We start from the raw sequence: 24,271 nt of genomic DNA on the forward strand, positions 1-24,271 counted from the left end.
ATGTTGTTAAATGAGCATCTTGCCGTTGTTTGTTTTTGCGTTCCGTTATACGTTATCCAATGTTGTTGTTTACAGTCCGGTCTTCCTGTTAAAAAATAAATAAATAAATAAAATTAAAAATTAGGGTTATCAAAGTCAAAGCTCTAGAAATACTGGACTAATAGGAGAGGGGAGGGGCTACTTCCTCCCGGTTACAGGAAGGGCCGCAGTTTTTGTTTCCTGCCTCCCAGATAAGCAAGCACAAGAACCCGAGCTGAAGATGGCCTTCGTCTCCCAGAGCAGAAGGAGCCTTCACTGGTAAGTAACCAAGGCTCGTTTTTATAGCTAATTTGTAATTTACTATTTTATAATGTCAGATGTATGTATCAAATAAATATCTGAAATAATTAAAAATTTACATCACATATATAGAGACGGACAGCCTCAGTGGTACAGTTCATACTTTTCATGCAGCAGTTCCTGGTTTTTATTCTTGGCATCTACGACTAAAAGAATCTCAGGTAGCAGGTCTTGAGAAAGACCTTTTTGTATTTGAATTCCTGGAGAACCACTGCTAGTCAGCGTTTTGAATTAGATGGACCAATAGTATAACTTTGTAGAAGGCAGCTTCATGGATTTAGCTAGCACACCATATTCTAATGGGTTCTCTCTTCCAAAGAATGGTGTACACATAGTGAATTTCTAATGCTTGGTTTATTTTGTCCTAGAAGCTGATGGACAGGTTTGGGGATTTTGGGGAAGAAGCTGACATTAATGAAGAGCCTAAAAAAGAAACTCCAACTTCCCAGCTGTAAGATTTATTGTTCTAATTTAGAACCACACTTTATTTGGAAACTGTGCAGAAAGTGTCATTTTGTTTTTATGTGGAATCTATGTACTAATTTGTCATATTTTCCAAGATTTCTTTTAGGAAAACTTTGAAAGGCAATTTTGACATGCCTTCCATTATGATGAATTATATAATCATTACCTTTTTAAAATACTGGATGATACTTTTCTAAATGTCTTAATTCAAGGCTCATGCATTTAAAAAAAATCAAGTGAAAACAAGATTTTCTTTACTGTCCGATTGAAGAGTAAGGCAAATTACAAGAAAATCTTTGTGCATTTTTAATGTTCAGAACAGCTTGCCAAATTAAATTAGCTAGACAATTACTTCGTAGTAACTTTCATTTAAGTTTATACATGTAGTTGAGCTAAATTTACGTGTGTAAATTATGTACATACATTTGGTTTCCTTACTCTTATTTTTAAAGATAGGGTTATCATTTCCTTCGGAATTGGTCCCGCAATTACAAAAAAAATTGTAACCTGTCTTAATTCCAATGACCTGTGCTTAGTATTGTGTTGTACACTGGGATTTCTCTCTTGTTTTCTGATAAGCCAGTCATTGGTATAGGGGCACACTTCCAGGGGACTTAAAAGCTTGCATAATATTTTGTTATTGTTGTTGATTCTTCTTTTTTGACTAGTTGTTTTCCAGTATGTATAGAACCAAATTAATATTAACCTACAATATGAATTTCAGTTGATAGGAAACCTTTTTATGAGATTGTTTCCATGAAGTAATATAAATTGATTGTTCTAATTATATTATTCTAGGCCTCTTGTATCGGAGTCTGTGAACAACTCCCTTTTTCATCAGCTAGCTGAACAATTGCAGCAACAAAACCTAGAACATCTGCGCCAGCAGCTTCTAGAGCAGCAACCTGCAAAGGTACAAGACTCTTATCTTTTGGACAATTACTGTTACTGATTTTTATAATATTTAGTGTTGCTCCCAGTCAGAAAATATAGCACCTTTTAAATGTTCTTTATCAGAAACAGAAACTCATTATAACTGATTAGCTGCAGAATCTTGAAAAGTTACTAAAAGCACAATAGCCATCCTTACACCAGAACCTTTTCATTTTTGAAAAGTCTACCTCTCATCCACTGCCACTAAGAAGCAATTCCTTGAGATTAATAAGCAGGAGCAGGAATCTTTTAGCACGTTTAAAGGGTTAACATAAAATTTTCTGCACTCCAATAACACTTCCAGTTTAGGCAGCTATCACACCCAAGGCGCAAATGATCAAAATAATAATATTAATACACATGAAGCCCCCTTATGCTGAATCAGACCCTTGGTCCATCAAAGTCAGTATTGTCTACTCAAACTGGCAGTGGCTCTCTAGGACCTCAGGGAGAGGTCCTTCACATCACCTACTGCTTGATCCTTTTAACTGGAGCTGCCAAGGATTGAGCCTGACACCTTCTGCATGCAAAGCAGAGGTTCTTCCACTGAGCCACAGCCTCTCACCATAATAAAAATATGAACAATGCAACCTTTGATTTTTGAGCTCATTTTATTGATATTAGGTTTTATGATTATTTTGTAACAACTGTAATAATAATTATGCCATTAAAGGTTTCATTGTCATTGTCATGAACAATTAGATTGTGCAGAATGTTCTCACGGTGTGATTTTTAGGTCAAAGGGAGTGCTTCCAAAATGGCAGAAATATTCCCTTCCCAAACTCTTGAGTGTTTCTTTGTTTCAGTCCTATTCACTGCTTCTTTAGTACCAGTTTTTTGTTATTATAGCTATTTTTCTTATTATCTTACTGTGATGACCCAATACTGTGTCAATACTATGTCAATAACAATATTGTTTGCTCAGTGTGAAGGAAGCCACTTCATTGCCCTTAATCTGAATATAGAAAGTTGATTGTTTCTTGAGCAATTTTCAAAAACTGGTTGGAGCCGAGAGTGCTGCATAAAGTGTTAATTAAAAAAACTTTCCCTTTCATCTGTAATGAAAAAAATAATTATGTAAGTGAAACAAATTTATATAAAGTTAGTTTGTATAATCAGAGCACAAGCCTTTCATTACTTTGGTGTAAAATATGTATAGTCCAGATAAAATCTCAAAGAAGCATTTATTAGTTGCTAACTTTTCTTTATAGTTGCATTCATTTGTTCTGGATCAAACGAACATGTTTTATAGCTTTTTTGAAATATTAGAAGGAAGATCTGGGTGCCTTATGAAAGTAATCTAGGAAAGCGGAGCAGGAAAGGAATAGAGCTGTGAAAGATCCTGAGAGCAGAAGTAATATGAAAGAATTAGCAAAACTATACAACTAGTCCTCAGTATGTACAGAAACAGTGAAAAGGCACTGACAAACTTTGTTGAAAGAATGGAGATCATATGGTGAGAAGTAATGTGGCACTTTTTATGCACACATACGGGTATTCTTGAACAACCATTTTTAGTTTTTAGGCCCTCTCTTCAGGTTAAGAACCTGAACAGTCTTGCCACTAGGTGTCACCAAATATTGCTGCTTAAAACACATTTAATATATAACTTAATGTGATGTTGGATGATAATTTTATGGATATCAAGAACTGTCAAGAAGACAAATAACTTTGCTTAGAAGCAAAAATGACCAAACTGAGGCTATCAGACTTTGGTCACATTACAGGAAGACAAGATTCACTAGAAAATACAATAATGTTAGGAAAAGTTGAAGGCAGCAAGAAAAGAAGACCTAGTATGATATGGATTGACTCAATCAAGGAAGCCATGGCCCTCGGTTTGCAAGACCTGAGCAAGGCTGTTAACGATAGGAAGTTTTGGAGATCATTAATTCATAGTCTCCATAAGTTGGAAGTGACAGCACACACACACACACATTCCAAATTGTTAATTTTAGATACACGGGATGGGGGGGATACACTTCTGGGTAGCAGTGTGTGTGAACAAGATCTTGGGGTATGAGTGGACCATAAGTTAAATATGAGCAGCCAGTGTGACGCAGCGATAAAAAAACCTCATGTGATCTTGAGGTGCATCAATAGAAGCATAACATTCAAATCGCAAGATGTCATAGGCTGTTACTGCACGAGGTATTCCCACCAATGTATTAAGAGTTTGAAACTGTTATAAAAAATACTGTTCGCATTTTGTTTGACCGCTTTAGCTGGGAAGATGTCTTTCAACCATTTTTTAACCGTGGCATCCAAAAACGCTTTTAAAGTGGTTTTTTTAACATTTCCAAACTCTTGATACATCGCTGGGAATACCTAGTGCTGTAACAGCCATAGTTCCACTATACACAGCATTGGTCAGGCCACATCTGGAGTATTGTGTGCGGTTCTGGAGGTCCCACTTCAAAAAGGATGTGGACAGAATGGAGCGGGTGCAGAGGAGAGCGAAGACGATGATCAGGGGCCTGGAGACCAAGCCCTAGGAGTTGGGAAAGTTTAGTCTGGAGAAGAGGAGGTTGAGGGGGAACATGATTGCTCTAAGTATTTGAAGGGCTGTCACTTAGCGGAGGGTGGGGAGCTGTTTCTGTTGGTAACAGAGGATAGGACTTGCAATAATGAGTTTAAATTGTAGTTGGAGAGGTACCAGCTAGCTATTAGGGAAAAGTTTTTTACAGTAAGAGTTGTTCGACAGTGGAATCAGCTACCTAGGGAGGTGGTGAGCTCCCCCTCACTGGCAGTCTTTAAGCAGAGGCTGGACAGTCACTTATTAGGGAAGCTCTAGGCTGATCCTGCATTGAGCAGGGGGTTGGACTAGATTGCCTGTATTGCCCCTTCCAACTCTATAATTCTCTGATTCAATTTAATGGCTATTATAACACATATATCATTAACCTTTAATAGGCATAGTTCAAAAGACATCTCGTACAGATTCTCACGATCAAAATCAAATCACACCAACCCAAGATGAACAGACCAGGGCCCCTATCAGGCTTAGAAATCTACAGAATATATAAAATACAAATAAATACAAAATATATATAATATATATAAATATAAAATATACCACACTATTGAAATTAAGCAAAAGGTTAAAACAATCTTCCCATCCAGCCAGACTGTGATATACAATAAACCATAATAGTCATAATCATTGACCATTCACTAGATAAACCACAATCACAACAGCAACTTAAAATATTAGATGGGCTTCATGAATCCCCATCTCAATAACGTTACCAAAGATTTTGCAACCGAAGCAGTTGTTTCAGGCTTAGCATCAGACAGTAGAGCAAATAACATTCGACTTTTATTATTGACTATTTCGATATCAAGCAAATCTAATAGACAGTCATTACGAGGGCCCTCACCCAGGCGACATTCCAATATAATATGCATAAGCGAATCTGGAGATCCTGAGCCGCAGAGTCTCTCCTGATATGGAATGTGACTAAATGTACCTAGTAGGACCTTTGATGGAAAGGCATTCATACTAGCTAAGAAAAAAGCTCTTCTTTGGTCTGGATCAACTAAATTATGAAAATAATGAGCCATAGAGCTTAGCTGGCTAGAAATGCCAAAAAAAGCAGGTGAACATATATACGCCTTAGTAGGGAAAAGGGTTTGCAGGTCATGATCCAGAAGCCTTTGCTTGATTACTCGAAAAGCAGATCTTTCATCAGAAAGTAATAAAGAGTCAAAATCAATTCCAATACAAGCCAACTTCTGAAGAATAGCTTGGGACCACTGCGGGCTATAAGGATCACTTTTCAAATAGGTTAGAAGACTGTCAGGTATAGATCTAAAATGGATTTTAATCCAAGCCTTGGTATTAATACAGATTTGGCCTAACTCTGCACAAGTAGCTAGGTAGGAAATGCATTTAGGGGCTCCTAGAATTTGTAGAAAAGAGGCTTGAATGCTCTCAATAGTTGGATTGAGAGCTGTGATCCAAATAGGACAACCGTATAAGAGTTGCGGCACCACCTTGGCATTAAAAAATTTAATTGCCGCCGGAACATATTGATTACCTTTAGCAAAGAAAAACTGTGATATCTGAACAGCTGAATGTTTGGCCAAATTGATTGCATGAGATCGATGAGAGTTCCAGCTTAAATTATGCTGAAACGTAACACCTAGATACTTGAAAGTTTTAATCTGTTCAATTTCTATACCTCCAATAGACCATTTCTTTGTTCGCCAACTTCTACAGAAAACCATTATTTTAGTTTTGGCATAATTAATTGCCTGCTTATTATCGTTACAGTATTGATAAAATGATGTAAGATATCTTTGCAGGCCGACCCTGGTTATCGAAAGCAATGCAGTATCATCCGCGTACAATAATAAAGGAGATGGGCAACAAGCAAGCTTTGGGGGTGACCGTCAATGGAATCTAGTCTGTCTGCCAAATCATTCAAAAACAAATTAAAAAGTTGGGGAGCAAGGATACAGCCTTGTTTAACACCAAGTGTTATAGGAATCCTATCAGTTAAATAACGTTTGGACGAATATCGAATTTGGCATAATATAGCAACATGAAATTTCCTCAAAAGAAACAAAAGGGCTCCATACCCAGTCTAGATAGTTTACTCCATAACATATCTCGATCAGTCTTATCAAAGGCACTTTGTAGATCTATAAAAGCCACGTATAGTTTTTTCCTACCAGTATTAATATACTTGTTTGCCAAAAAAGTAAAAGTCAGACAATGATCTACAATCGATTTGCCCTGTGAAAAACCAATTTGCTCCGGTCTAATGATATTATGACTTTGGATCCATTCAGTCAACCAGAGCTCAAGATGTTTAGCATAGAGCTTACCAATTATAGAAAGTAAACTAATTGGCCTAAAATTATTTGGATTAGTAAGGTTGCCGTTTTTATAGATTGGAATAATGATAAGAGTTTAACCAAGAATTTGGAAGAATCCCATATAGATCTAATAACGAAAACAGGTTAGCTAAGGGGAGAGCCCACTATTTTATATTGCTTTTTAATAGTTCCGCCGGAATGGCATCAGGGCTGGGGGCCTTACCTGACTTTAAATTCATAATTAATTTTTCTATTTCATCAGGCTTCACAGGTAATCACCGAGGGACATTAGCCGGAATTATATCGTCAGAGTTGGACAGCTGAACAGCCGTTATATTAAATAGTGTGGAGAAATGGTCTACCCATAATTGAGGACTGATGTTAGGTTCAGATGTGAAGGGTTTATTTTTCAGAGAGCCCAATACAGCTGCCCAAAAGGCTCTACTGTTCTTAGATTTAATCGCATTAAACAGGTGATCCCACTTGTCCTGAGAAAAATATTGTTTTTTCTTTTGGATTAGAGTCTGATAATTCTTTTTACATTCAAAATATGTAGTGAAATTATTTGGGTCCTCGGATAGATGGGCCAATCTGAATGTATCCCTGAGCTCTTTCTTTTGATTGCTGCACTCCTGGTTGAACCACGAGGAGGAGCTGGTCCTTTTATTAGAAGGAGGATGGGCTTGAGTACCACAAAATTCTATTATTTGGGAGTATATATGAATTGCTTCGCTATGCGAAGTAGCTATTATAACACTGAAAGGGCTGAAGGAAAGCCACATTCAAATTGTAGATACTTAAGCCTATTTCACTGACGGCAGAAACAAAAAATTACCAAAATTAAAAAATATTCCAGTGATTTATGCAAATTATACTACTACAGATACTTTACATACATTTTCCGCTCAAGAAAATTAATGCCATGTATTCTTACTTTGCAGGCAAGCCCTGAGGAAACCCAAGAAGGGAATTTTGGTTCTGAGCAATCTGCATCACCCTCTCAAGATAGTAACCACCAGCAGTTTATAGAAGTTGAAACGAACCTTGACAACTCAATGGATGTTCAACAACAGGTGAAACTCACAATTTCTGAGTTAATATAGTATGACTGCTCTGGTTAAAGCTGCTGTTTCAGTTCTGGTTTGGTGCCGAGATGCTGTTGTCAGATGGTTGAGGAAAAGCATGTTGAGGTTAAATTCATGCAAGACAGAGGTGGTGCTGGTTGGTAAGGCTGAGATTCTGTAGAAATTTTTGCTGCATGTTTTTCATGAATTGAGTGTCTCTTTAACTGACTTAATAAAAAGCTCAAGAGTCCTGTTGCATTGACCTTCTTGTTGGAAAAATAGGTGATGGCAGTAGCTTACAGCCCATTCCTGAGAATGGGGCTGAAAGTTCTGTGGAGGCAGCGTAACCTTCCTGCCGGCCTAAATGCATGTAACCACGCGATTACACGCATTCACGCCAGCGGCAAGGCCAGTCCCGGTGGCTGAGCACCACGGGACTGCACCTCCCCCCTCCGCCGGCGCAGCCTCTCCGTGGCGCCGGCAACTGCATCGAGAGGCCACTTCGTCGCAGGGGGGTGTTCCGGGGGCCAGCCGGGGGGAGGAGCCGCTGTTTAGGCGACTCCCTATCCCCTTTGGGCCACATTCGCTGGCGGTCAGAACAGCGTTGCTTCGCCTGCTATTTAGCAGGCGTAGCCTCGCTGTTTTCAATGAGGCAAAAAACCCCAGTAAACGAAAACAAAAAAAAGCCGCGAAATGGCTTTTTTTTGTTGTTGTTTAACAGCGTCAGGGAAACGGCATAGGAAGAGGTGCCTCTTCCCCGCCGTCCCTGTACGCCTCAGTTCAGGAATGGGCTGTAAGAGGGCATTTTTGCAGTTGCATTTAGCCTGAAAACCAGCACCTCTGCTCGACACAGTCAACCTAGCCACTTTGATCCATGCTATATTAAACTCAAAGCTGGATTGTTGTAATTTGCTATCTGTGGGTCTTCCCTTGAAAGCAACTGAAAAGCTTCAATTGGTCCAAAATGCAGCAACCGCGTGTTTAACTGGGGCAAATCATTTTGTGCGTAAAACATCTGTAGTAAAAGTACTGCATCTGTTACCTGCTTGTTTCTGGGTTCAATTCATAGTGCTGGTTTTCGCCTTCAAAGCACTTCTTTATCTTGAGCCCGCATTCTTGAAGGATCATGTATTCCCATATATATCTGTGTGCGCCCTTCATTTATTGCAGTAGGATGGGTAGCCATGTCAGTCGGTCTGTAGCAGAAGAAAAGAATTAGAGTCCAGTAACATCTTAAAGACTTAACAACATTTCTGGTCAGCTCACAACATTTTGTGAGTTGCTGCTCACTTCTTCAAATGCAGCAGGTCTTCTGGTTGGCTCCTCCCTAGTTCACAGAGCTACTTTCCAATCAAAGGCTTTTTGGTGGTGGCCCCATCGTGGTAAAGCCTTCCTCGTTTCATCATCCTTCTGACTTCCAGAAAACTTTTAGAGGACGTTTGAGGGTTGTAGAGTTTTAATGTTAACTTCTTTGTCTGACTTCTTGTTTAAATTGTTATTGTTGTGTGTTTATAAAATTTTTGAGGGAGTTCTTGTATGTATTATGTTATAATTTTGCTTTTGCTGAAGTGCAGAATGAAAGCTTTTAAAGACATAAGAAATTATGTCTCTCTGAAGTTCATGCCCCCCAAAATCTTACTGTATACACTTCATATAGGCGACAAGCCATCTATGAAAATATATATATTGTCTTTTTAACATTTTATAATATTGTATTGATAATATGAAATAGGTTTAAATATAGTTTAATAGTTTATATAGATATAATTACACTGGGTGTGGAGAAACACTGGTGTTTTTGCTTTACATTCCATGCTAGATGTTATTTATGTTAGGAGAATATATGTTGTTTTACATTCCATGTTGTTTTAATATTAAAGTTGAGTTATTTATTACAGAGTGGCCATACTATTCGTGTTGAGTAAATATGACAAGAACACCCCAACACTGAATACAGAGTTTTACCCACAGAACCATTGTGTGTGTGTCTGTGTTTGTATACAACCACTTCATATGATAATTTTTTACTTAAATGAATTGCTCTTGCTAAATTAGAGTCAACATATTTTCCTTTTCTTTTAAGTGAGCATCTAATTTCTTATATATTCAGGACATGGATATAGATGAAGGGCAAGAAGTTGTTGAACAGGAAGCCTTCGAACAAGAGGAAAAGAAATCAGCAGTTATTTCAAGATCAAGAACACGTTCAAGATCTCGTTCAAGGTTGTATAACTTTTTCCCCAGTCCAGATATTTTTGTGCTAATGTGGTTTTTTAAAAAATATAATTGTGTTTTTCTTGTGGAACATTTTTTCTGGTGGCATTATTAAAATGAATATTTTATAGATCCCCAAGAAAAAGAAGGTCCAGATCACGATCCGGCTCTCGAAAGCGTAAACATAGAAAACGTTCCCGCTCTAGATCAAGAGAAAGAAAAAGGAAATCCTCGAGGTCATATTCCAGTGAAAGAAGAGCTAGAGAAAGGGAGAAAGAACGACAGAAAAAAGGGTTACCTCCCATACGATCCAAAACACTAAGTGGTAGGTAACATTTGCTTTCGCTTTGCAATTTAAAGAACATAATCCTTATGACCAGTAGCTTAAGAGCTAGGCCTGCATGGATCAAAAATCTGCAGAACAAGCCATCCCTGGCTACAGTTTAGGTCTCTGCAAATCTGGGGTTAGATTCAGTGGAGTGGCCAGAAAAAGATCAGATGTTTGCTGTATGCCCACCACCACCACCAGTCACTTTTCACCTCCAGAAAGTTGATTTTTGGAGTTGCAGGACCTGTGTTAAGTAACAGCCATGTAAGTTGGGGAGCTGCAAAGACGAGGAGAAGAACACGAAATTGTCTCTGTCTTCCAGAAGAGCTATTCTGCTGAGGGAGAAGGGCAATTTCACTTTCATTTCCCCTCTTACTACAGTCCTTTGACTTGCCTGACTGTAGTACTGCACAGGTCCAGCCAAACTTTTGCCATCACCTCAAAAATCCTGAACAAAGTTCAGCCTTACAACATTTCCTGAAGACCAGAAGGAAAGATGCCTTCTTGACCTTTTCAGGAATACCATACCACAGACTTCTGCAGTAAAGGCCAACATTGGGTGTTGGTTAAATCAACACTCTTAAACCAATGAAGATGTCAAATTAGTGTCCAGGATGCTTATTGAACCAATAAGTAGACCCACTGACAGCAAGTATGCTGCTGAATTTATGTAGAGGGAGTATATTTGAGGTGTGATTTAAAGCACAACATTGGCAGACCTCCTGTGCATACACTTTTTACCTTGGAATGGTTGCACCTTAGTAGTTTCTCCTTGATGGAGTTACTTGAATCACAGTAATAAAACAGCACATATATTGCAGTTGTGAAAAAGATGGGCAGGATAAGAGAGGGCTCAGTTTTCCTTTTGGCCCATTGATGATGTATGTTAGATCTCTCCATGAGTATCCACAGCACCGTGGCTTCCATGCCAAACTTAATTTAACAGGTCTGTCACGGTGCAATCAAGTTTGGCTCTTTGTAACAGATGCCATCTTGACACCTTCACATTAATGAGTAATATTTAGCTAGGATTAATGGAGGTACGCGTCAAAACAATAGGCAGTTATATTGCCAAGAAGTCTGAAAAAAGCTGCAATTCTTTATTCAAGGGGGAAAGTTAATGACATACTTGGTCTGTTTCTGCTGTGTAACTTTTCATGTTCTTGTAACCATCTGTTGTGAGATAATCAACACCTTTACATGCATTGAGTTGGACTTTAAAAGCCTTTGTAAAGGCTGCATCAGCAGTACTTACTATGGGAATCTTTTTGTTTCTGATTATTTTAAATTAAAACTTTCCTTTTTGATGTGCAGTTATGAGCCCCTTACATGACTGAAAACATACTCTCCATTCTGAGTTCAAAACTTTGGCAGTCCTTGTTTCGGGATTATATCTGTTGTTTTTTAATTATTAGAAGATCGCTAGCAGTCTTTTACTTATCACTTAAATCAAACAGCTTTATTTAATGGTTTGATAAATTTCCAGCTTGAGTTTACCTTTGACTAAAGGCAGGAAAAAAGATTCCAAGTTAAATGAATGTATATTATAATGTAATAAAAACAAATGTTATTTATACAAAATTTGTTTTAACAGTCTGCAGTACTACGCTTTGGGTTGGCCAAGTAGACAAAAAAGCCACGCAACAAGATTTAACAAATTTATTTGAGGAATTTGGACAAATAGAATCTATAAATGTAAGTGAAGTCATAATCCTTTACTGTTAAAAATGCTACTATTTGGGCTTGGTACATTTTAATTTCCATGCTGCCATAATTTATCATTCCTCCTTATAGATGATTCCTCCTAGAGGTTGCGCGTATGTCTGCATGGTTCATAGACAGGATGCATATCGTGCTCTTCAGAAATTAAGCTCTGGGTCTTACAAGATTGGATCGAAAATTATTAAGGTACATCTTCAGTAGCACTTCTTCAGTACAACTTTTCATTGTATGCTTTTACATATAAAGAAGGCTATATTATCATGAATTGTAATGTGCATGGTAATGAGAAAATTATGTATTCCTGGATAGTTCTGTGGAACAGTTTTCTTGTGAAGGCAATATTTGCAGATAAATGTTGTTTTCATTGCCAAAATGAAAACAACAAAACACTAAGTAATGCCATTGGGATAATAGAGATAAGCAAATAGGATATCAGTTGAATAGGAAATCAAAAATGTAAGCAAAGTCAAACTGATTATTATGCTGTCGGGCAGGGGTGTCAAACTCATTTGTTAGGAGTGCTGAATATGACAGAAACATCACTTGGTAGGGCTGGGCCATGTGTACCATAAAATTTAATGCCAGGTACTGGAGATACAAACGTTATAGAAAAATACAGGCGGAGAGGGGAAAAAGGAGGGGTGGGGGGTGGGGTAGGCCTGAGATGGAGACGCCGCCTTCGCCCGCGGGGGGGGGGAGCCGGGGCAGGGGGGGGGTCTTCTTACCTCCAGCGCCATCCGCCCAGGAACCCAGCAGCAGCAGGAGCCGCCCCACCCCGGCCCAGGCCTCCTTCCTGTGAGGACTCCCGGGAAGGGGGGCGGTGGGGGTTTAAGCCTCCCCCCCGCGCTTCCCAGCCCTGAAGCGCCCCCGCCCAAGCTGAGCGAAGGCGGCGTCTCCCCCTCAGGCCTACCCCACCCCCGGCCTTCCTTTTTTCCCTCTCCCACTTCCCCCTCGGCGATCCCTGCTGCACGGAGGCCAGGCGAGCAGAAGGGAAGGAAGGGGGATTAAGGAAGGAGGGAGGGGGGGCCAGGCGGATCGTCCCGGCGGCGGGATCCGGCCTCGCTTTCCGCTTGCCCCGCCCGGCCTCCGTGCAGCGAGTGGGGGGGAGGCGGAGGCCTGGCAGCGCCGGGCTCGCCTGGGCCAGGGGCGGGTGGGAGCGGAGGCGCCCCGCGGGGACTGAACCGGGGGCCTCCTGCTATGCCCAAGCAGAGGCTCTGCCACTGAGCCACGGGCCCCTCCTCGGGAAGCTGCCTTATACTGAACCAGACCCCCCCCCCCCCATCGGTCCATCCAAGTCAGTACTGTCAGACTGGCAGCGCTCTCCAGGGTCTCAGGCAGGGGTCTTTCCCATCACCTACTTGCCTGGTCCCTTTAACTGGAGATGCCGCTGGGGATTGAACCTGGGACCTCCTGCATGCCCAGCAGAGGCTCCACCACTGAGCTCACAGCCCCCTCCCCATGGCTCTCCAGGGTCTCAGGCAGGGGTCTTTCCCATCACCTACTTGCCTGGTCCCTTTAACTGGAGATGCCGCTGGGGATTGAACCTGGGACCTCCTGCATGCCCAGCAGAGGCTCCACCACTGAGCTCACAGCCCCCTCCCCATGGCTCTCCAGGGTCTCAGGCAGGGGTCTTTCCCATCACCTACTTGCCTGGTCACTTTAACTGGAGATGCCGCTGGGGATTGAACCTGGGACCTTCTGCATGCCCAGCAGAGGCTCCACCACTGAGCTCACAGCCCCCTCCCCATGGCTCTCCAGGGTCTCAGGCAGGGGTCTTTCCCATCACCTACTTGCCTAGTCCCTTTAACTGGAGATACCGCTGGGGATTGAACCTTGGACTTCCTGCATGCCCAGCAGAGGCTCCACCACTGAGCTCACAGCCCCCTCCCCATGGCTCTCCAGGGTCTCAGGCAGAAAGGGTCTTTCCCATCACCTACCTGCCCGGTCCCTTTAACTGGAGATGCTGCTGGGGATTGAACCTGAGACCTCCTGCATGCTGAGCAGAGGCTCCGCCACTGAGCTCACAGCCCCCTCCAAAATACACATGAACACATGAAGCTGCTTTCTGATGAATCAGACCCCCCCCCTTGGTCCATCCAATTCAGTATTGTCTACTCAGACCGGCAGCAGCTCTCCAGGGTCTCAGGCAGGGGGTCTTTAACATCACCTACCTGCCCGGGCTCTTTAACTGGAGATGCTGGAGATTGAACTTGGGGCCTTTCAAGACCACCCGCCCCTGCCTGGCTTCCAGGGAGTCCCTAGAAGCCGGGCGGGTCCCCGCCCAATAGCTGAGCCTCGGACCGGGAAGTGGGGGGGGGGGAGGTAAAACTGTTCTGCGCTGCCTAGGCAGGCAGCGCAGAGCAGTTTAAAGAACCCCGCCCGGCTTCTAGGGACTCCCTGGAAACCGGACGGGGGTCTTTATTCAGCAGAATATTTTTTCTTGTTTTCCTTCCTCTAAAAACTTGGTGCATCTTATGGTCAGGTGCGTCTTAAGGTGCGAAAAATACGGTAGCTGGTATTGCAGCGAAATATTTCAGACAAGCTTATTACAACTTGCAGAGAAGGCTGATCAAATAATGTGCTGCAGACTTTGATGCCCCAACTAAGTTATATAATGTATAACCCTAAGTATATATAATGTATAAGGGCTGTGATAGGATCCGTTACATGGAAATAAGATAACGTCTGTTTTCCGTATCTTGGAAAACTTCCAGAAACCTAATAAAATAAATTTATTTACTTCATTTATACCCTTCCTTTCTTTCGCAGTGGGGATCCACACTGCCTTACATTGTTTCCATCACCCTGTGTGATAGGTTAGGCTAAGTGTGTGTGTGTACGTGTGACTAGCCTGAGGTCACCCAGCAACCTTCCATGTCAGAGTGGGGATTCAAACCTAGGTCTCTCAAATCCCACTCTGGCTCTCCAATGAATTCTTCATGTGGAATACTGTTCTACATGGCAAATGGACCATAGGTTAAGCATGTTTTAAAGTGGACTTAGCAAAACATTACACTACAAAGTAAAGCTGTGATTTGTTTACTCTAACACTGAGTTGTGTTTTTGTTTTAGATTGCATGGGCTTTAAATAAAGGGGTGAAAACTGAATACAAACAATTCTGGGATGTAGATCTTGGAGTTTCATACATACCTTGGGAAAAAGTTAAACTGGATGATTTAGATGGCTTTGCTGAAGGAGGCATGATTGACCAGGAGACAGTAAATAATGGTAAGTACATTTTGGCTCTATCTTACGGCTAAATTTCAGTTTTTTCAATGTTTAATTATATAAAAACATCTTTCTAAGTTACAAAATGTGTCCATCAGAATAAAAAAGGCAGTGTTCTGCTTACAGACAGTTACAAAGTAGGGTTCCTGGATTGTAAGTTTAACCATTGCTTTTCTGGTTAGGAAGGTTCTTAGATAATATTTATTGCCCACCAGATTTGTCTGATTATATCTTCCCATTGTACATGAAATCTTCTTGAGGGAGATGTTAGCTAGAAGCATGGATATCATTTTGCCCAGACTCGACTTATGACAAAATACATTTTCTGAAATTATTTTAGGCCCAACAGAGATACAGTCTGCATTCTGACATCACAATAAACTAATTTATTTAAACTGTAGTTTATGCATCTTATTATGTGATCCTGTACAGAGTTACTCCTGACTAAGCCTTTTGAAATCAGTTGGGCTAGAGTGGAATAACTCTGCTAGGATTGCATTGGTTAGTCTACCTGGCAACATTAATAAATCTTGGTGTGTAAAACCCTAGTTTTCCTGCTTCTTGTTCCTCTGCACCTACCAGCAGCATGAACATCTTCCTTATGCCTTATCTGCCTGGCCATTGTGGCCAGATAAGAGGTCCAAGGAGGGTTCTGAATAAGATGTGGTTTGTGAATTCTGTTGTCACAACAAATCATAATCAGCACAATCTGTGATTAACAAACCAGCTGCAAACTTCAGTTCAAAATCCCAGTATGATGCCCACCAGCAAACCCTGTTTTTTGGACTGTCTGAATTCAAACATCACAACTAACTAGGTTGATCATGATGTCTGAATCCAGCATCAGAGAGGTACAGAGATTGGTTCTGGGAGCTGGTTCATGCAACTTACTAAGGCTGGATGTGTGTTCCTTTGTTTTTGTTACTAAATTATACTGAGGTGATATCTGAGAATACAAGGGATGTCAAATAGCAATATGTTATTGGTGTGACTAGTTCTACTGTATGTATTACAAATCTTTAGGTTTCCAGAGCATTTGAAGATTCATATCTATTAACCTTTAATGGCTTGCTGTATTGTTTCTTTAGAATGGGAAACTTCAAGAATCACAGAGTCTGTAAAAGAGCCTGTGCAAACCACCCAGACTGCAACATCTGAAACAACCACAGTTGTTACAACACAAACAGAAACGTACACACAGTCTGTTGCTATGTTACAGGTTGGTACTGCATTTGTTTGTGCTCCTGCTCTTCTTGTGTACTCAGGAAAGAAGCCAGAAATGGAAGGAGTTAATTTTGGAACTCCTGTGTCTGAAGCCAGGCTCAAAATCTTCTGATACTGGGATGTGTCGAGTGGTCCCACCTGCCAGATTGTTGTTGCAACTAGCATGAGAGTAGGGCTTTAGCAGCCTTCTGAGCTGTATTGCTACTTTTTTCTTTCTCTTTTGCCTGAGGCCACTAGAAAGGCTTCTGACCATTGCCATTTGTGGGAGAAACAGAACCCATATTATGTTGCTTTAGATTAAGCATTTAGTAAGGGCCATGGGACAAGTTGTCACAGAAGGGGCTTCAAAATGAACAACAGTGAAAAATGGCTAATAGGTCTACAGCCTAGGAGGGCTTCAACCACAAAGGTCTGTCAAGCAAGCCAAGCTGATTAGCCCACAGACCAAGCGGTTCTGCCAACTGACCTGGAGAACATTGTCCTGTCCCATGTGTGGAAATGGGCAGCTGAAGCTTATCATAGAAATCTAGATATTATCTAGATTTCAGTAAGGCTTTTGATAAGGTTCCACATAGTATTCTAGTTGACAAATTGGGGAAATGTGGGTTAGATCCTATTATTGTTAGATGGATCTGCAACTGATTGACAGATCGTACCCAAAGAGTGCTAGTTAATGGTTCCTCGTCCACTTGGAGAGAAGTGACTAGTGGAGTTCCTCAGGGATCTGTGCTGGGCCCTGTGTTGTTCAACATCTTTAAAAATGATTTGGATGAAGGAATTGAGGGGATGCTTATTAAATTTGCAGATCATACTAAATTGGGAGGGGTAGCAAATACAGTAGAAGACAGAGCCAAGGTGCAGGATGATCTTGACAGGCTGAAGAAATGGGCTAGAACTAATACAATGCACTTCAACAACGACAAATGTAAAGTTCTGCATTTCGGTAGGAAAAATCAAATTCATAATTATAGGATGGGGGAGCCTTGTCTGAGCAGTAGTGTGTGCAAAAAGGATCTTGGGGTCTTAGTAGACCAAACACTGAACATGAGTCATCAGTGTGATGCAGTAGCTAAAAAGGCAAATGCAATCTTGGGCTGCATCAACAGAAGTATAGTGTCCAGATCACGCGAAGTGATGGTATCACTTTACTCTGCTCTGGTTAGACCTCAACTAGAGTATTGTGTTCAGTTTTGGGCACCACAATTTCAGAAAGATATAGGTAAGCTGGAATGTGTCCAGCTAAATGCAGAACTTCACATTTATCTCTGTTGAAATGCATTTTATTGGTTTTAGCCCAATTCTCCAGCCTGTCAAGATCATCCTGTATCTTGGCTCTGTCTTCTACTGTATTTGCTACCCCTCCCAATTTAGTATCATCTGCAAATTTAATAAGCATCCTCTCTATTCCTTCATCCAAATCATTTATAAAGATACTGAACAACACAGGGCCCAGGACAGATCCCTGAGGCACTCCACTGGTCACTCCTCTCCAAGTGGATGAGGAACCATTAACAAGCACTCTTTGGGTGCGACCTCCACAAAGTATAAGTCTTATCCCACTCTTCTTTAAGACAAGTCCAGTAGGTTCCATGTTTTTTCTTTCTTGGAAGTGTTTATTTATCTGGCAGCACAGAGATTAGAACCGGAGCTGCCACTAATGGTTCACAACAAAACTACAGGTCTAGATAGGGGGAGGGGTAGCTGATGTGAGATTCTTGCTTTTTTTTAACATTGGGAAGGTTAAACTTAAGGGTTGACTAGTTGTTTTTACAGCTTTCCACCCCTTCCATTGCAGACCAACCAATTCACCCCTCATGCTATTACTTAGAGACTTCTGTCCCCCAGAAGTGGCATTTTGGGGAGCCCTTTGGGTTGCAGTGTGAGGTTGAAGCAAAAAAATCCCATTCTGTAATGGAAATCTCGACTAGATCCAGCTCTAAGTTTAGAAGTGGGTTCTGTGACTTAACCCGATCCTGAGCATGTTCATTAAGAAATTCCACCATTTCAAATGGTGCATATTCCCAAGCAATTGTGCCTGGGACTGCAGCCTTATTGGTAACATCTCCTGTCCAAGGAATTTCTTCTGAATTATGTAATATGTAATGTATTTTTCCTTCTTTTCAACTAAATAGATTCCTGTGGCTCCAGCTGTGCCTACTGTTAGTTTAGTTCCTCCAGCATTTCCTGTTACAATGCCTGTCCCCCCTCCTGGTTATAGTTCAATTCCTCCACCTCCCTTCTTGAGAGCAAGCTTCAATCCTTCGCAACCACCTCCTGGTAAGCTACCATTTGAATTGATAAAACTGAAATATGATCAACTGCAAATTAGCATGCAGGGTTGCAGACCTCTAGCTGAGTCTTTCAGATTTCTTGGAATGGTCATTTAAGACGCTTTGGCCTAAGTTTAGCAGAGCAGTTGTCTGTAGAGTTACTCCAATCTGAGTCCACTGATTTCAGTGAACTTAGACTGAAGGAACTCTATACGGCATTGCAGTATAAGATTATTAACCTCTTGAGAAAATGTTGTCAAGTCTTAAATTTAAAAACCAAAAGAAGTGTTCTGAACATGAATAGAGAGAGCGCACTCAGCTGTGATAACCAGTAAATATTTGAAAATATATTTTGAGGAAGACTTTACGTTTTTATGTTGTATTCTAAGGGAAAGCTGCTTTAAATTGCCAGCCCAATGGCATCCAGCTCCTTATATGTGATAATAGTTGCTGGAAATGTGATCATTCCACGATGGATTGCCTGCCTTATTAGTGATTATGATTAAAAACTGAATTATAGTTCACTTAGATTCTTTTATATAAATATACTTATATCCTTGGGTCCAAAATATTGTTTATTAAACTTTCGGTTGCCAGGAAACAAAGGCTTTTGTTTCATATTAATTGTTGCAGCAAGAATAATTGTCTCCAAGTATAAAAAAATCCCCTGAAGATCCTCCAGGTAAGGGAATAGTGCGTTATATGTTGGGAACTCAGCATCCTGAGTAGAATTACACTACAAGAAAGATACAAAGGAATCCCTTTTAGCGATAGGTATTGTCCATGTAAGACGGGATCCTGAACACTTAACCCACGTGCTGTTGTACTGCCAGCTTTACATGAGGCCGAGGAATACCTATATTAAACCCCTACTGCCCACTGATCAGAGTCTCTCAGATCAGCAGTAGGTGATGTACCTTTTATCTGATAGAAACCCCTCTGTCACCCAACAAGTAGCTAGTTTTCTCCTGTCTGCACAAAGGATTTGCAAGCAGTTTGTTTGTACTTCTAAGTAATGTCATTTTAATGTAACCTGTTTTAACCGTTTTCACAACTCTGTTTATTGTATGCTGATGTAAATGCCTAATAAAGGTGATGATGGTGATGATGAGTAGAATTACAACTTAGATTTGATTGATGAAGGCTGCCAAATAAATAAATATGTGTGTGTGTGTGTGTGTGTGTGTGTGTGTGTGTGTGTGTGTGTATAAATAAATTTTAGAGAAGGATGGAGAATACTGAACTGCTAATGTGGTTAATGTAGGATGCTACTTCTTTTTGCTCTTATGATTTTCATGTCTTGATAGAGCTGTACTTAGGGCTTGGTGAAATTTTACTTTTTATCCCTCCTTTGTTTGGTGTTGTGACTATATTTGACGCTGCGTTTATATTTTTTAAATTTCCAAATTTATTTAATTGTTCTTAACGTATGTTGTACAAGCGCTTTGTCGTTGATACATTAAAACTGTAAAAAGACATTTAATAACGCATTCACAGAGCGATGTCGATACATGTTGAATTTCGTGATCGTTTTTGCTGATTTTGTCTACTTGTAGTTATTAATCTGTGTTTTTATTCTAGGGTATATGCCACCTCCAGTTCCACCTCCAGTTGTTCCACCAGTAGTCCCAACGTGTAAGTTTGTTTGTTGTCATTCTTCACATTTTCAGTAAAGTGATGCTAGACTAATGGTGCAAAAAATGGGGGGGAATAAAGGTAAAGGTCCCCTGTGCAAGTACCGGGTCTTTCCTGACCCATGGGGTGATGTCACATCCCAACGTTTACTAGGCAGACTTTTTGTTTGCAGGTTGGTTTGCCAGTGCCTTCCCCAGTCATCTTACCTTTACCCCCAGCAAGCTGGGTACTCATTTGACCGACCTTGGAGGGATGGAAGGCTGAGTCAACCTTGAGCTGGCTACCTGAAACCAACTTCCGTTGGGATCGAACTCAGGTCGTGAGCAGAGCTTGGACTGCAGTACTACAGCTTACCACTCTGCACCACGGGGGGGAAATAAGTGTTATGAATTAACCTACGTTGGATTTCTGTTTATTTTTTTAATTTTAACAAATTCTGAGCTTCCTTTCTGACAAAATACTGTATTCAAGTTGGTTTAAGGGGGGGAACCCCACCAACATATGCAAAAGCTTTGTTAGGATCAATTTAAAAAAGAAAGAAAGAAAACTCAGATAAGTAGCCAAAACTAATTTAAAATAGCAGCACCATTGCCTAATGAAGAGAACAGTTTCAAACAGCCACAGTAGCCCAAAAGCAACAACTGAATAACGGTAGAAATGGAGCGGCTAACCAGGTCATTATTATTTTTTAAAAAAAATTTGTTTCTTTGTTTTTACAAAAGGCTTCAATAGTGGACTCAGTGGACTTTGCCTGGTAACTCAAGAAACAGCAAGGACAGTGTCAGCTGAAAATCCATCAGGAAAGAGTTCCATAAGCAGGGTGCAGTCACAGAAAAACTCTGTGTTTGGTAGCCACCCATTGACCATCCATCTTGGGTATCAAAGAAGGGCCTCCATTGAAAATCTGAATTGACTGGCAGATTCATCAGGGCGAGTGTTTATGGTTTTGTAGCTGGAAGACTTTTTGAAGGCAGTTGGTTTCCTGTGTAATTCAATTCAGGAATCAAATGGCTATTATTAGAAGTGTGGATAAATATAATGTTTTATAAATACAAAGTTTAAGGTTACAGCCCTGCATCTAGTTACATGGATGGGTAAGGCTTGAATCATACAGATAGAATCAAGAAGTACATGACCGCAGCACACTCCAGTTATGTTTAAATGCTTTCTAATAAGTAGCTTCCCTAGCATATCCCTACTTGATGATTGGGAAACTTGGGCATTACCAAGTTCTTCATAGATACTGCTTAATTTATTGTTTGTCACAACTTACTGGCACATGTGTTTATGTACACAGGATATATATGCTATGATCATTCAAATCATGACCAGTCTCAGACTTTGTATAATAAAATGTAAACTTCTACTATCATTCATGATGCTCTACCCACACTTTTTAAGAAATGGCTTTCTTATTGCTATGAAGTAGGGAAAGGAGCATATTTAGACCACTGAGAGCTTTTTCCCAATCAGCAGCTCCACCAAACCTCAAAGCTACTGCTTCAGCTCAGTGGGGGTTTAAAATACAGTTTGGGGGAAAGCTCCTGGTCTAAAAAAATAAATACAATTTCTGTGTTATGTATATGTGTCTTTAGATTATGTGCTGTGTGTGTGATGTGTCATTAAGTCACTTCCTACTTACAGTGACCCTATAAATTAATGACCTCCAAAATGTCCTGACATAAACAGCCTTGCTCAGGTCTTGCAAACTGAAGGCTGTGGCTTCTTTTATTGAGTCAATCCATATCATGTTTGGTCTTCCTCTTTTCCTACTGCCTCAACTTTTCCTAGCATTATTGTCCTTTCCAGTGACGCTTGTCTTATGATGTGACCAAAATACAGTAGCCTCTGTTTAGTCATTTTAGCTTCAAGGGAGATTTCAGGCTAGGTTTTATCTAGAACCCACTTGCCTTTTTGGTGGTCCACAGTATCCATAAAACTCTCCTCCAACACCACATTTCAAAGGAATCAACTTTCTTCCTGTCAGCTTTTTTCATTGTCCTAGTTTCACACCCATACATAACAATGGGGAATACAATAATATGAATTATCTTGGTTGTCAGTGAAACATCCTTAAACTTAGGGTCTTTTCTAGCTCCTTCAAGGCTGCCCTTCCTAGTTTCAATCTCCTAATTTCTTAGCTGCATTCTCTTTTGGTTGATGACTGAGCCAAGGAACAGAGAATCTTTAAAAATTTAAATTTCTTCATCATCAGTCTTAAAGTTTTGTAATTTCTCAGTAATCATTACTTTTGTATTCTTGATGTTCAGCTATAATCCTGCTTCGGCATTTTTTCCTTTAACCTTCCTCAGTAGTCATTTCAAGTCTCCACTGTTTTCTGCAAGCTTTTAGTCTAACAGATGAATAGAACATATTCCAGTTCAGGAGAAAGTTGCCAGCCATATGATAGCAAAGACTATAGTAGATTATTTAAAAAAATGAAAGTTTCTTTGATGAAGAAGAGTTGGGTTTTATACCCAAATTTTCTTTACCTTTTAGGAGTCTCAAACCAGCTTACAATCACCTTCCCTTCCCCTCCCCACAACTGACACCTTGTGAGGTAGGTGGGGATGAGAGAGTTCGAAGAGAACTGAGACTAGCCCAAGGTCACTCAGCAGGCTTCATGTGTAGGAGTGGGGAAACAAACCTGGTTCACTAGATTAGAGTCCACCGCTCTTAACCATTACACCATGCTGGCTCAATAAAAAAGACAATAAAAGGGAATTCTTCATGCATATCCTTATGAATGTGTACGTGGTAAATGGCACAATTAGCTTTTCATTTACATTGACATTATATTTCACAATACAGACGAAAAAGTTCTTAATGAACGTTGTGTTTTTTTTCTCAGCTCTTGTACAGCCTTCGCTACCAATTGCTCAAGAGACAATGAAAGAGGTTCCTTTTAGCAGCCTTGTTCTACCAGTCGGCACTATTTCTAGCAGTCTTACCACCTCAACATTATCTGCTGGAAGTGTTTTTACTCCTCTTTCAAGTACCAAGTCAGAATTGGATGAAAAAGGTTCACACCTTGCAGACCTTCAGATTTCATCCAGTGAAAACAGAGCTGGTAAGCAGCACTACAATAAAAGGGTACCAGGCAGTGATGTTATGCCAGTCTTGCTTTGTTATTCTGAAAGGGTAGTTATTACAATGAAGCGTCGCAGTTGGACGCCGCACACATTGTAACTGTTGCTTGACTGTACTGCTTTAGAGAGCAGATAGGAGTTTATGTATTTAAATGCCTTCGCGTTTATAAAAAGTTTCCAGAACACAATGAATGCTATGAATTTCACAGCAAAACTGTTTGGAGATGGGACATATATACCCTGTTCAACACTTATGATCAGACCCGGAGATGATCTAGGATATGTTCAGCTTGCATGGAGCAATTCAGAGAGCTGCTGAACAAGTTTGTAACGGTCCTGTTGGTCAGAAACCATCAAGGAACCAGCTGATAATTGAGTTTTCATCTCCCAGAACTTCCTTTATATCCTAGCTCTCTTGTGCTGGGACACAGGAATGATTCCGGGGCGGGGGGGGGGGAATCAGAAGCCGACTCATAGCATGGGCTGAAAGCTTGGGCTGTGGACAACAGGAGCAAACACCTCCTTTTTTCTACAAACAAGTTAACTGTTTGGGGTGAGAAGGGAAATCAGCAAGGTTTCTGATTCTACCCACCACCACATTTGCTGCATCTCAGCAAGTCTGGGATGCAGCACATTTTCTAGGATGGTGGATCTGAAGAATGGAGGCTTCCACCTGATCCCCACAATCACCTGGGTGTAGGCTGCTGATTTCCCCCCCCCCATTTTTTTATGCTTGGTAGAGAGCAAAATTTCCCTAGCAGCAGATCAGAAGCTGACTCCCAGCTGATCTCCCATCTGCTGGGAGTTAGTTTCAGATGGCTAAGTAGCCTGATTCTGGGAATAGACTTGAACGGATTGCAAACAGCCGGGCAGCCTACCAATTTATCAGCTGCCTGATTGCAACCAGTGAACAGAATGTTAGTTATACTGGCCTA

At 40.8% G+C, this 24,271-nt stretch overlaps 1 protein-coding gene across 3 annotated transcripts in view; it reads left to right on the top strand.

Moving 5' to 3' along the window:
* The window catches only part of SCAF8 (SR-related CTD associated factor 8), a 110,732-nt gene that overhangs the window by 32,958 nt on the left and 53,503 nt on the right, over positions 1–24,271 (top strand). For 2 of the 3 annotated variants that reach the window (XM_056853266.1, XM_056853265.1), the window contains exons 8-19: positions 708–790; positions 1,603–1,717; positions 7,503–7,634; positions 9,736–9,848; positions 9,971–10,164; positions 11,762–11,862; positions 11,962–12,075; positions 14,962–15,118; positions 16,207–16,337; positions 18,475–18,619; positions 20,194–20,247; positions 23,099–23,317. In XM_056853266.1, coding sequence (XP_056709244.1) covers positions 708–790; positions 1,603–1,717; positions 7,503–7,634; positions 9,736–9,848; positions 9,971–10,164; positions 11,762–11,862; positions 11,962–12,075; positions 14,962–15,118; positions 16,207–16,337; positions 18,475–18,619; positions 20,194–20,247; positions 23,099–23,317 — 1,558 coding nt within the window. The remainder of the gene's footprint in view (positions 1–707; positions 791–1,602; positions 1,718–7,502; positions 7,635–9,735; positions 9,849–9,970; positions 10,165–11,761; positions 11,863–11,961; positions 12,076–14,961; positions 15,119–16,206; positions 16,338–18,474; positions 18,620–20,193; positions 20,248–23,098; positions 23,318–24,271) is intronic. The other variant, XM_056853267.1, reaches the window with a different exon arrangement.

The sequence above is a fragment of the Euleptes europaea genome, chromosome 7, assembly GCF_029931775.1.
Source record: "Euleptes europaea isolate rEulEur1 chromosome 7, rEulEur1.hap1, whole genome shotgun sequence".
Classification (NCBI taxonomy): domain Eukaryota; kingdom Metazoa; phylum Chordata; class Lepidosauria; order Squamata; family Sphaerodactylidae; genus Euleptes; species Euleptes europaea.